This window comes from Meriones unguiculatus, chromosome 15 (assembly GCF_030254825.1).
Source record: "Meriones unguiculatus strain TT.TT164.6M chromosome 15, Bangor_MerUng_6.1, whole genome shotgun sequence".
In the NCBI taxonomy this organism is placed as follows: Eukaryota; Metazoa; Chordata; class Mammalia; order Rodentia; family Muridae; genus Meriones; species Meriones unguiculatus.
The window spans coordinates 71,106,202-71,119,599 of NC_083362.1; the positions used below are offsets into that span (position 1 = coordinate 71,106,202).

Consider the following 13,398-nt stretch of genomic DNA (forward strand, 5'->3'; position numbering starts at 1 on the left):
ATGATTTTTCTGTTAACCCGACACAAGCTGAAGTCATCTGAGAGGAGGGAGCCTCAACTGAGAAGAGGCTTCATAAGATGGGGCTATGGGCAAGCCCACGGAACATTTTCTTATTAGTTATTGATGGAGGAGGGCCCAGACCACTGTAGATGGTGCCAAGCTTGGGCTGGTGGTCCTGGATTTTATGGGAAACCACACTGTGGGGAGCAAGCCAGTGAGCAGTACCCTTCCATGGCCTCTGCATCAGCTCCTGCCACTAGCTTCCTGCCCTGCTTGAGTTCCTGTCCTGACTTACGCCCATGATGAACAGTGACGTGGAAGCGTAGGCTGAATAAACACTTTCTTCCCTAAGCTGCTTTTCATCATGGTGCTTCATTGCAGAATACTGACCATGACTAAGACAGAGATGGGAGTAGAAACAAGGTCACCTCATTAAGAAAAGATCCAGAGACACGAGCATAGAGAAGCAGGCAGAATAAGATGTACACAGGAGACAATGAGGAGCAGCCTGAGAACTGTGGGCCATACAAACCAGAGAGCATGTTAAAAGGTGAGGGAAAAAAGCGGTGGGGAGGTGGTACAGACAGGCAAGACAAGACAGAAGAACCGAGGGAGGCAAGGTGAAAGTAACACAAAGGCACCTTGGCACAAAGGTGTGGCTTACCGTTGCCGCGGGGCTTCAGGGTAAAGTTCTGAGACAGCAGTGTGGCCCCTGCGACTCACCCAGATCGCAGGAATCTTCACCTGGGCGTTTCATCCACCAGCCACAGTCTAGCTGTCCTTAAACACAAGATGTGTTTTCTAAACTCACTGCCTGGGGCCTCTGTCCAAGGTACTGTTGGGTTTTTTTGTTTTGTTTTGTTTTGGTTTGGTTTTGTTTTGTTTTTGCCTTCTCCACTTGGATGTCTCTTAGAAACTTCCAACTACAAATTCAGCATTTCCAAAACCGAGTACATCATCTGGGCCAGCATTGTTTCCAGTTCACTATTGATAACTACATCTGTAAAGCAGAGATTATCGCAATCATTTAGAAGTGACAGATACACAGTGAGGAACAACAGAAGAGAAACATATCTTAGAGGTAGAGCCGTCCTCTGACATAGACATGTAGAGAGTGCCATCACTGTTGGGAGTGAGGTCTTTGGAGGGTGCAAAATGAAAATTTTTTACAAAGCACGATTAGAAGCACAGCTAGAAATTACAAGTGTTTGTGTGCCATGTATTTCCTCTCGGAAAGGTTAGGAATCGAGAACAGGAAGCTGACAAGCATCCAACGGAGTGGCCGAGTCTGCCCCTGGGTCCTAGAATAAAGGTGGCTTAGAAATAACAGGTACTGTGTTTAAGGAGAACATCAGAATGACTCTCCAACAGAAAGTGAAGCAACAGCCTCCCGGTTACAGGATGTTAGAAACCGGAAACCAGTTCCCACTCCCTGCTGCTCTTGCACACACATGCAGTCCTGGTGATGGGGAGGCAGAAACAGCAAGTTCCTGTGGGCCAGAGCACCAGCTGGCCTGTGTAAATGCAAGTTTTTGCGCTAAGAGACCTTGTGTCATAAAATAAACAGCAGGGGAGGAGGACACCTGACACAGACCTCCGGCCTCTTAAAAACACATACACACATGTCATGCACATACATAAGTCACACACACACATACACACACACACACACACACTCACACAAAGGCTTTCCAATCAGTAATGCAAATTGCCATAATAGTTGTGACTTTATTTTATACCTTACTGTTCTCTGACCACTATCTTTGCTTTGTAGATACCAGAAATATTGAGAACAATCCTACCTCGGCGAAAGATGGTGGAACTATAAGTAAGGACAAATGAAATACTTATCTTCACGTTACAAATTAATTCATTTTTTTATTTTCAAAATTATTATTATTAACTATAGATTTAATAAGACAAAATGAATACCTTTTAAAATGAAAATTAATTTTTTCAAAATATCGTATTTTCATCGCTTTTATTCTGCTTTTAAATGTCTCTTACAGATGGGTATATACCTTTCGAGAATATATCAACTTATATGTTAACATAGCATGGAATAACATCAATTGCGTATGTTAGATAATTCTACATATGGTTTCCTTTTCCAGCTTTGTAAAGTAGAAGATCATAGGTAGACAGTAAACACATTTAACCTTTTTTGCATACTATCTGTTTTGATATTATAATGCTGAATGGTACTTCTTAATTTTACATAATAACAGGCTCTTTTATGATCTTCTCATTCATGTATTAAGGTACTTTGATCATCTTCATCCTTGACTGAACTGCCTTAAGTGCTGTTGAGGACCCTGTTATTACACATTGCTTTCATTTTAGTGTAGCAGGAATTTCTCACTCGCTCACTGCCAGGCCTGTGTTTCTCTCTTCCTGGAACTCTCTGCTGCTGTAGGGTATCTTTCTCTCACATTGCTGAGCAATAATCGAGATCTCCCCATTGTCACATATTGTTAAGTCCTGAGCGCATGTATCACTAGGATTTTTGTCCCCCTTTTTGGCTTCCTGGTGAGTTTGTTAGTAGAATTGTTTGTACTAGGGAGGTTTGAAGCTTCTTTAAATCTGTTGTCAGTTACCCCACATTGGTTCCTGGGTTTCCTGTTATAGTTGTAGCCATTTCCACCTGAAGATTAAAAAAAAAAAAAAAAAAGATTGTTCCACATTTGCTTTCAGAGTGTTTGCAAGAAACCAAACCATTTTTAAGGTTTACATCTCTAGTTCCCATGGTATTTGCCTTTTTGTATAAATGTGAAACAAGAATCTGAAAACCAGCTGGGCAGTTGTGGCTCATGCGTTTAATCCCAGTGCTCGGGAGGCAGAGGCAGGCAGATCTCTGAGTTCAAGGCCAGCCTGGTCTACAAAATTAGTCCAGGACAGTCAGGGCTACACAGAGAAAGTCTGTCTCGAAAATAAAACAAAACAACAACAGGGAATCTGGAAATTATTTCCTATGCTATTGTACAGTACTGGAGATGGCCTTTGGCCCTCAGTTCTTTACCTGTTTATGTTTTGCTTCACACACACACACACACACACACACACACGTGCCTATTCTGCCTTGGGCATCTGAAGGAACTACTGAAATAAGCAGGGAGGAGAGCTCAGGGCTAGAACCATCGTGATGACATGCTGTGGGTGGATTTTAGAATAAATGTAAGAATCTTCCCCCCCATTGGTCCATTGAAATCTCTGATTAGAATTGCATTGATCTTGCAGATTAATTTGAGAACAGAGACTTACCATTTACTAATGTTTCACTCATTGTTTTTCCATAAAGAAATTTCTTTACATAATTTCTACACATTCATAAATTGTGTGTTGAATAACTGTGTTTCTATGAATATTTTTTTTCAGTGATGACTGGAATGAATTTAGGTGAGTAAAGACCCTCAAATTCTTGATTTGCATAAGAAATTTGGAGCCCTTTATTATCTACCTGTATGAGGGGGAAAAAAAGATCACACTACCGCTGGCTCAGCAGAAAATCTTACAAGTATCTATGTGGGTTAGGGGCTAAATGCAAGAATATATCATGGCCAAATACATCAAATATGATAATCTACCAGAAATATGGTTCTCTTTGGAAATTAGCTTCATGAGAGTAGCACTAATTTTTAATTGTAAGACCCTTTCAAACAATTCTTTCAGTGACATAGTGGTGGACAGGGCGAATTGATACTGTGATGAGTAGGTTGAGTCCTCATGGTTCCCTAGAGAGAAAGAATTAACCTCCTCCCTGAATCTCTCGTTTTAACATTTCATCAGCTCAGATGTCTACAGTAGGTGTATGGGGCAGGATGTTCTCTCATGCAACATTCATTGGGGGTGAGGGACCTTCATCTCTTTCTTTTCTTTTCTGTTTTTTGAACAGGGTTTCTCTGTGTCGCCTTGGCTGTCCTGGAACTCGCTTTGTAGACCAGGTTGGCCTTAAACTCAGAGATCCACCTGCGTCTGCCTCCCAAGTGCTGGGATTAAAGGCATATGCCACCACCGCCAGCTTTTTCAAAAATTCTTTTTAGATTTATTTTTATGTTTATGAGTATTTTGCCTGCATGTACGTATGTACACCACATGCATGCCTGCTGCCTGTGGACATCAGAAGAGGGCATTGGATTTCCTGGAAATGGAATTACTGATGGTCATGAGCCACTATGTGAGTGCTGGAAACTGATGGGAACCAAATACAGGTCCTCTGCAAGAGCACCAAGTGCTCTTAACCACTGAGCCATGTCTCCAGCTCCTCGTTTCTATCTGTAATTGCTTTTGTTGTACACTTACAATTTAAAAATCAAATATGTGGAATTACATTATCTAGCCTTACCCAAAAAAAAAGCTCAATTTTATTGGCAGAAATTGAAAAGGGCCTGTAAAGGATTTCACCTAAAGCCAGTGAAATAGGAGGTAAATAGATAAATAGATGATGCTAATAGATAGATAGATGATAAATATATAGATTTATTTTTCTATAACAACTTCTCATCCATGTTAAGCCCAAGATATCTCACCTTTTAATTTTTATATCTTAAACTAATTACAAAACATGAACAATTCTCTCAATATTTAGGTGAGAATTCCTACATTGTTTCTTTGTTCTCCTTCAAACACGCCCACTTATGTAGCCCAGGTTAGCCTCCATCTTGTGATCCTCCTTTTCATTTGTATCTTGAGCTACTCAATCACACTTTTGAGTGTAATCTGTCTGTATTGCCCTTTTTGGGTTTGCTTTTTTTTCAATTCTTTATTACTTACACTTTATTCACTTTGTATCCCCCCTGTGGTTCCCTCCCTCCTCCCATCCCAATCCCTCCCTTCCTCCACCCTCTGCGCGAATGCCCCTCCCCAAGTCCACTGATAGGGAGGTCTTCTTTTCCTTTCTTCTGATCCTAGTCAATTAGGTCTCATCAGGAGTGGCTACATTGTCTTCTTCTGTGGCTTGGTAAAGGTGCTCCACCCTCAGGGGGAGGTGATTAAAGAGCAGGCCAATCAGTTCATGTCAAAGACAGTTCCTGTTCCCATTACAATGGAACCCACTTGGATACTGAACTGCCATGGGCTACATCTGTGCAGGGGTCCTAGGTTATCTCTATGCATGGTCCTTGGTTGGAGTATCAGTCTCAGGAAAGACCCCTCTGCTCAGATTTTTTGGTTCTGTTGCTCTCCTTGTGGAGTTCCTGTCCTCTCCAGATCTTACTGTTTCCCACTTCTTTCAAAAGATTCCCTGCACTCTGCCCAAAGGTTGCCCATAAGTCTTATCATCTGCTTTGATATACTGCAGGACAGAGCCTTTCAGAGGTCCTCTGTATCAGGCTCCTGACTTGTTCCCTTTTTTTCTTCTTCTTCTGATGTCCATCCTCTTTGCATTTCTGGATAGGGATTGAGGATTTTAGCAAGAGTCCTCCCTCTTGATTAGTTTCTTTAGATGTACAGATTTTAATAGGCTTATCCTCTATTATATGTCTATATGAGTGAGTATATACCGTGTATGTCTTTCTGCTTCTGGAATAGCTCACTCAGGATGATCTTTTCCAGTTCCCACATTTACCTGCAAATTTCATGATTTCCTTGTTTTTTTATTGCTGAGTAATATTTCATTGTGTAGCTGTGCCAAAATTTCTGTATCATTTCCTCCATTGAGGGACATCTGGGTTCTGACTATTACAACTAAAGCTGCTACAAACATGGTTGAGCAAATGTTCTTATTGTATACTTGAGATTCTTTTGGATATACGTCTAGGAGTGGTATGGCTGGATCTTAAGGAAGCGCTATTCCTAGTTGTCTGAGAATGTGCCAGATTGATTTCCAGAGTGGTTGTACAAGTTTACATTCCCACCAGCAGTGGAGGAGGGTTCCCCTTTCTCCACAACTTCTCCAGCATGTGTTGGCACTTGAGTTTTTCATCTTAGCCATTCTGATGAGTGTGAGGTGAAATCTTAGGGTTGTTTTGATTTGCATTTCCCTGATGACTAATGACGTTGAACATTTCTTTAAGTGTTTCTCTGACATTCAATATTCCTCTATTGAGAATTCTCTGTTTAGCTCTGTACCCCATTTTTTAATTGGATTACTTGATTTGTTGCTGTTTAACTTCTTGAGTTTTTTATCTTACTGGATATTAGTCCTCTGTCAGATATAGGGTTGGTGAAGATCCTTTCCCAATCTGTAGGCAGTCATTTTGTTCTGACGACAGCATCCTTTGTTTTACAGAAGCTTTTCAGTTTCATGAGGTCCCATTTATTGATTGTTGCTCTTAGAGCCTATGCTGTTAGTGTTCTGTTCAGGAAGTTGTCTCCTGTGCCAATGAGTTCAAGGCTCTTCCCCAATTTTTCTTCTAAGCGGTTTAGTGTGTCTGGTTTTATATTGAGGTCTTTGATCCACTTGGACTTTGGTTTTGTGCAGGGTGATAAGTATGGATCTATTTTCATTTTTCTACATGTAGACCAGTTAGACCAGCACCATTTGTTGAAGATGCTATCTTTTTTCCATTGAATGGTTTTGGCATCTTTGTCAAAAATCAGGTGTCCATAGTGTGTGGATTTATTTCAGGGTCTTCTATTAGATTCCATTGATCCACCAGTCTGTTTGTACTGGCATGGTATGCCAATACCATGCAGTTTTTAGTATTGTTGCTCTATAGTACAGCTTGAGATCAGGGATGGAGATACCTCCAGAAGATCTTTTACTGTAGAGAATTGTTTTAGCAATTCTGGGTTTCTTGTAGTTCCATATGAAGTTGAGAATTTTTCTTTCAAGGTCTGTAAAGAATTGTGTCAGTAATTTGATGGGAATTGTATTGAATCTGTAGATTGCTTTTGGTAAGATGGCCATTTTTACTATATTAATCTTGCCAAGCCATGAGCATGGGAGATCTTTCCATCTTCTGAATCTTCTTCTAACTCTTTCCTCAGAGACTGGAAATTTTTTTCATACAAGTCTTTGACTTGCTTGGTTAGGTTCACACTAAGGTACTTTATGTCCACTGTGGCTATTGTGAAGAGTGTTGTTTCCCTAATTTCTTTCTCAGCCCTTTTGTCAGGAAGGCTACTGAGTTTTTTGAGTTAATTTTGTATCCAGCCACTTTGCTGAAGGTGTTAATCAGCTGTAGGAGTTCCCCAGTAGAATTTTTGGGGTCACTCAGGTATACTATCATATCATCTGCAAATAGTGATACTTTGACTTCTTCCTTTCCAATTTGTATCCCCTTGATCTTATTGCTCTAGCAAGGACTTCAAGAACAATGTTGAAGAGATATGGAGGGAGTGGGCAGCCTTGCCTTGTCCCTGATTTCAGTGGGATTGATTTAAGTTTCTCTCCATTGAGTTTGATATTGGCTATAGGCTAGCCGTATATTGCCTTTACTATGTTCAGGTATGTGCCTTGTATCCCTGATCTCTCCAAGACTTTAAACATGAATGGATGTTGGATTTTGTCAAATGCTTTTTCAGTGTCTAAGGAGATAATCGTGTGGTTTTTCTCCTTCAGTTTGTTTATGTGGTGGATCACATTGATGGATTTCCAAATATTGAACCACCCCTGCATGCCTGGGATGAAGCCTACTTGGTCGTAGTGGACAATATCTTTTATGTGTTGTATTTGGTTTGCAAGTATTTTGTTAAGTATTTTTGCATTGATGTTCATAAGGGAGATTGGCCTGAAATTCTCTTTCTTTGCTGTGTCTTTGTAAGGTTTAGGTACCAAGGTGACTGTGGTTTCATAGAATGAGTTTGGTAATGTTCCTTCTGTTTCTATTTTGTGGAATAGTTTGAAGAGCATTGGTGTTAGCTCTTCTTTGAAGTTCTGGTAGAATTCTGCGCTGAAACCATCTGGCCCTGGGCTTTTTTAGCATGGGAGACTTTTGATAACAGCTTCTATTTCCTTAGGGGATATGGGATTATTTAATTGATTTACCTGGTCTTGATTCAGCTTTGGCAAGAAAATTGTCCATTTCATTTAGATTTCAAATTTTGTGGCATATAGGCTTTTGAAGTAAGACCTAATTATTGTTTGGATTTCTTCAGTGTCTGTGGTTATGTCCCTCTTTTCATTTCTGATTTTGTTGATTTGGATAGTGTCTGCCTTTTAGTTAGATTGGCTAAGGGATTGTCTATCTTGTTGATTTTCTCAAAGAACCAGCTCTTGGTTTCATTGATTATTTGAATTGTTTTATTTGTTTCTAATTTATTGATTTCAGCCCTGAGTTTGATTATTTCCAGCCATTTACTCCTCTTTAGTGTGTCTGCTTCTTTCCCTCCCCGCCCCCCAGGGTTTTTAGGTGAGCCATTAAATTGCTTGAATGAGATGTTTTGAATTTCTTCTTGAAGGCACTTAACACTGCTTTCATTGTATCCCTTAAGTTTGCATATGTTGTGCCTTCATTTTCATTGAATTCTAGGAAGACTTTACTTTCTTTATTTCTTCTCTGACCCAGCTGTCATTTAGTAGCAAGTTGTTCAGTTTCCATGTATGTGTAGGCCTTTTGCTATTTCTGTCATTGAGGTCCAGCTTTTGTCCATGGTGATCAGATAGGATACAAGGGATTATTTCAATCTTCTTGTATCTGTTGAGCCTTGCTTTGTGACAAGCTGTATGGTCTATTTTGGAGAAGGTTCCATGAGGTGCTGAGAAGAAGCTAAATTCTTGTGTGTTTGCGTGAAAGGTTCTGTAGATGTCCATGAGGTCCATTTGATTCATGACCTCTGTCAGAGTTATTGTTTCTTTGTTTAATTTCTGTTTTGTTGACCTGTCCTTTGTTGAGAGTGGGGTGTTGAAGTCTCCCACTATTAATGTGAGGGGTCTATGTGTGGTTTAAGTTTTATTAATGTTTCTTTTATAAATGTAGGAGCCCTTGCATTTGGGGCATAGATGTTCAGGACTGTGATATCTTCCTGATGGACTTTTCCCTTGATGAGTATGTAGTGTCCTTCTCTATCTCTTTTGATTAATTTTGGTTGAAAGTCTATTTTATTAGATATTAGAATGGCTGCTCCTGCTTGCTTCTTGGGTCCATTTGCTTGGAAAACCGTCTTGCAGCCCTTTACCCTCATAGGTAATGTCTATCTTTGTGACTTAGGTGTGTTTCTTGTATGCAACAAATTGTTGGGTCTTGTTTACGCATCCATTCTGTTAGTCTGTGTCTTTTTATTGGAGAATTGAGTCCATTGATGTTGAGGGAGATTAATGACCAGTGGCTGTTAGATCATTTGATATTGATGTGGGCTGTGGTAGTGTGTTTGTGTGTTTGGCTACTTTTTGTTTTGCTGTAGTGAGGTTATTTATTTCCTGTGTTTTCCTGAAACTAGCTAGTTTTCTTGGGTTGTATTTTTCCTTCTAGTATCTTCCGTAACGCTGGATTTGTGGGTAGGTATTGTTGAAATTTGTTTTTATCGTTGAATATCTTGTTTTCTCTGTCTATAAGGACTGAGAGTTTTGCCGGGTATAGTAGCCTAGGCTGATATCTGTGTTCTCTTAGGGTCTGCATGATATCCATCCAGGCCCTCTGGCTTTCATAGCTTCTGTTGAGAAATCAGGTGTGATTCTGATGGGTTTGCCATTATATGTTACTTGGCCTTTTTCCCTTGCAGCTTTTAGTATTTTTTCTTTGTTCTGTATACTTCCTGTTTTGATTATTATGTGACGGGAGGATTTTCTTTTCTGTTCTAATTTATTAGGTGTTCTGTAGGCCTCTTGTATTCTTATAGGCCTCTCCTTTAAGTTGGGGAAATTTTCTTCTATGATTTTGTTGAAAATATTTTCTGGGCCTTGGAGGAAGGAATCTTCTTTTTCCTCTATTCCTATTATTCTTAGGTTTTGTCTTTTTATGCTGTCTTGGATTTCTTGATAGTTTGGGGCAGGAATTTTTTAGATTTATTATTTTCTTTGACGAACACATCTATTTCTTCCATTGTATCTTCCACACCTGAGATTCTTTCTTCCATCTCTTGCAGTCTGTTGGTTATACTTACCTCTGTAGCTCCTGTTTTCTTTCCTAGGTTCTCCCACTCCATGATTTCCTCCATTTGTGTTTTCTTTAATTTTTCCAATTCTACCTTCAGATCTTGAACCGTTTTGTTGATTTCCTTCATCTGTCTGACTGTATTTTCCTGTTTTTCCTTCAATTCTTTCACCTGTTTCTTTGAACATTCCTCTGTTTCTTTTATTTCTTTCAGTGATTTCCTCTCTGAAAGCCACAAACTGTTTGGCTGCATCTTCCTGTATTTCTTTATGGATGGCCATAATCTGTTTTATTATAATTTCCCCTAATTCTTTACACATTTTTTTTTGCTTTCTCCATTAACCTCTTCATAAGCATAGATGTAAGGTCATCTTCTTGAATTTCACTTATGTTAGGGTGTCCAGTGCTACTTGCCCCTGGATAACTGGGTTCTGGGAATGCCATATTGCTTTGCCTTTTGTTGGTTGTGCTTTTTCGCTGGCCTCTACCCATCTCTCTGTCTCAGGTGTTGTCTGTTAATTTCTGGTGCCTCCTGGGACCTGGGGTGGGAAGAATCCACTTGGTGGGGTTCTGAAGGAACCTCAGCTTTTTGGGTATGGTCAACTGAATGGTGGTGCTTCTCAGGAATTATCACCGTTCTCTTCAGGCATATGGACCTGTGTGGTAACTCTCATGTGCAGGAAGGCTCTCCTCTCATCAGGAGAGGTCCCGGTGATGGCTGCCCTACTACTGGGTTTCTTGCTCTGAATTTAGTGAGCTGCAACTGTTGCTCTTAAAGTGTTATTGTTGGGTGCAGCCCTTTTGGAGAACCAGGGAGTCCCACAGTTTTGTCAGTTTATCTAGGGATAACTGGTCGAACCTTGGAGCAGTATCTGAGGGCTGCTGTAATGGCACTCCAGCAGCTGTGTGCCCTAGTGCCCTAGTGGTACTCAACAATGGCAGGTGAGCATGGCACTCATGCCTGCAGTAGAAGGCGAGAGCCTAGAGCCTGAGTGAATCCAGAAAGTCTTCTGGAGCTGGGTGTCCTGAGCATTGGACCTGATGATCCCCCTGCTGTGGGGTTTCCTCCTGACAGGGACACCCAGACTATGCTTTGGGGACCTCCCATTCTGTCTGGGATGGCGAGTAGAACTCGAAGGCACAGACTTATGTGGCTCCGCCTTTCTGGCGATTGGGCACCTGGGCGTCTGCCGAAACTGGGTAATTTTTCCCGAGACCTTTTCGAGGTGGTGGAATCGCCTGATGCTTTGAGATCAGGCTTGCTGTTCCCCTCCCTGTGGTTTGAACCTGACAGAGAAACTCAGTCTCTGGTGCCCTGGGGCCCGCAGTTCTATCTGGGGCAGTGAGTCATGCACTCAGGCAGGACTCTGTGCTGGCACCTGTGTGTATGGCACAGCTCTGGGCTGGTGTTAGGTGCCCATGGAACCCTGGGTCTTTTCCAGGGATTGTTTGGGTGACCTAAGGTCGGTCCCGATTGTTTTCCTGCACTGTGGGGTTATCTCTCGACTGTAAATCCCAGTTTCTGATGTTGTGAACTGTGTCCCACAGTTCAGTCTGGGACAGTGATCAGAACACACTGGTATGTGGCTGTGGGCTGGCAACCAAGTGCCTGGTGGAACCGGGATCTTTTCCGTGGTTTAGCTGGGTGACTTGAAGCTGATTGAATCCCCCACTGTGGGGTATCCTCTCACCTGGGAAACACAATTGCTTGTGTTTTAGGGCCAAGAGTTCCGACTGCTGGTCACTGTTCCAATCCTGATGTGCTGCTGCTCAGAACGAGAGTCAACCTGGCGACGCCATCTTGGAAGAGCCTGGGTTTGCTATTTAAACTTCTTTAAGAAACCATAGCCTCATCTGAGACAGCCAGGACATTTTCACACAAAGAAAGATCATGAGGTTCATAAGGATAAAGACTGGTAAATAGGTATAGACAGAAGGTCACTGGTTCCTGCAGGTAAAACAAAACAAAAGTATTTTAAGGATAGTAAGAATGATAATAGTCCTATAGCAGAATTAAATTTATCAAACATATGAGATATATTCTCTAAGAACATATATCACACTCGGGTGATGGTGCACTCACTCCTTCTTGGGAGGCTGAGGCAGGAGGATGTGCCTTATTAAAATCATTGATATCAGTAAGTTAAAATAGAAACCACATTTTCTCCTTCATCCTTTCCAGACCTGATTCTCTCAAAGCTCTGTTCTTGCACAGATGAAGCCATGGATTAAACCTCAGAACTGTGGTTGGCCCTTGTAGTGGCATTGGAATGTGATTTGATATGAAAAAGCCCAAGGAGATAGAATCTTAAACTGAAAACTACAAAAAGAGGTGTCATATGCCTTTAATCCCAGCACCCGGGAGGCAGAGGCAGGCAGATCTCTCTGAGTTCAAGGCCAGCCTGGTCTTCAGAGTGAGTTCCAGGACAGCCAAAGGTATATATAGAGAAACGCTGTCAAAAAAAGAAGAAAAAAAAAAAGGAAAAGAAAACAAACAAACACACAAAAACCTTGAAAACTACATAGTGGAGATTTGGGGTGAGGTCAGTGCGTTTTCTCTCAATACCCCTGAAAAGACTCAGCACTCAGGGACATGGCAGCCTTCCACTCATCTTGCATCCTGAAGTTTCCACCGCTCTTAGTGTCATCTTAGCCATCAGCTAAGGACCAAGCTTCCAGCACACAAGCCTTTGAGGACATTTGAAACCCAAACCACAACAGGCTCGCTATGGTACCCCGCACACAGCAAGCACTGAAGTGTTATTTCTCATTATTATTATTTTCAAAGTGCCCCTTGGGATACAAACAAAACTGCCTAAAGTTGTTTAATGTATTAATGTGAGAGTAAATGAATTGAATAAATGTCAAAGCAAAGAAGAGGGCATCTGATGTAAACCGAGGTGTCCTACTATTGCTGTGATGGAACACTATGACCAAAAGAGTTTATTTCACTCGCAGTTCCACATAACAGTTCATCCTCGAAAGCAGTGAGGACAGGAACTCAAGCAGGACAGGAACCTGAAGGCAGCAGCTAATACAGAGGCCATAGAGGGGTGTAGCTTGCTCCTCATGGCTCGCTCAGTCTGTTCTCTTATAGAACCCAGGACCACCAGCCCAGTGATGGCACCACCCATCATGGCTGGGGCTGACCCTATCAATCGCTAATTAAGAAAATGCCTTACAGCCAGGTGGTTGTGTTGCATGCTTTTAATGGCAGAGGCAGGAGAATCTCCGTGAGTTCGAGCCCAGCCTGGTCTACAGAGCAAGTTTCAGGACAGCCAAGGCTACGAAGAGAAACCTGTCTTGAAAAACTAAAAGGGGGTGGGGAGAGAGAAGCAAAGCGAAAAGAGAAGAGAAGAGAAGAGAAGAGAAGAGAAGAGAAGAGAAGAAAAAAGAAAAGAGAAGAGAAGAAAAGAAAAGAAAAGAA

General features: G+C 41.4%; 1 protein-coding gene across 5 annotated transcripts in view; it reads left to right on the top strand.

Moving 5' to 3' along the window:
- Positions 1-13,398, top strand: part of LOC110561688 (nuclear autoantigen Sp-100-like) — a 72,429-nt gene that overhangs the window by 36,336 nt on the left and 22,695 nt on the right. For 4 of the 5 annotated variants that reach the window (XM_060368762.1, XM_060368761.1, XM_060368765.1 and 1 more), the window contains 3 exons: positions 1,775-1,828; positions 3,376-3,396; positions 11,691-11,786. In XM_060368762.1, the coding sequence (XP_060224745.1) occupies positions 1,775-1,828; positions 3,376-3,396; positions 11,691-11,786 (171 nt within the window). The remainder of the gene's footprint in view (positions 1-1,774; positions 1,829-3,375; positions 3,397-11,690; positions 11,787-13,398) is intronic. The other variant, XM_060368763.1, reaches the window with a different exon arrangement.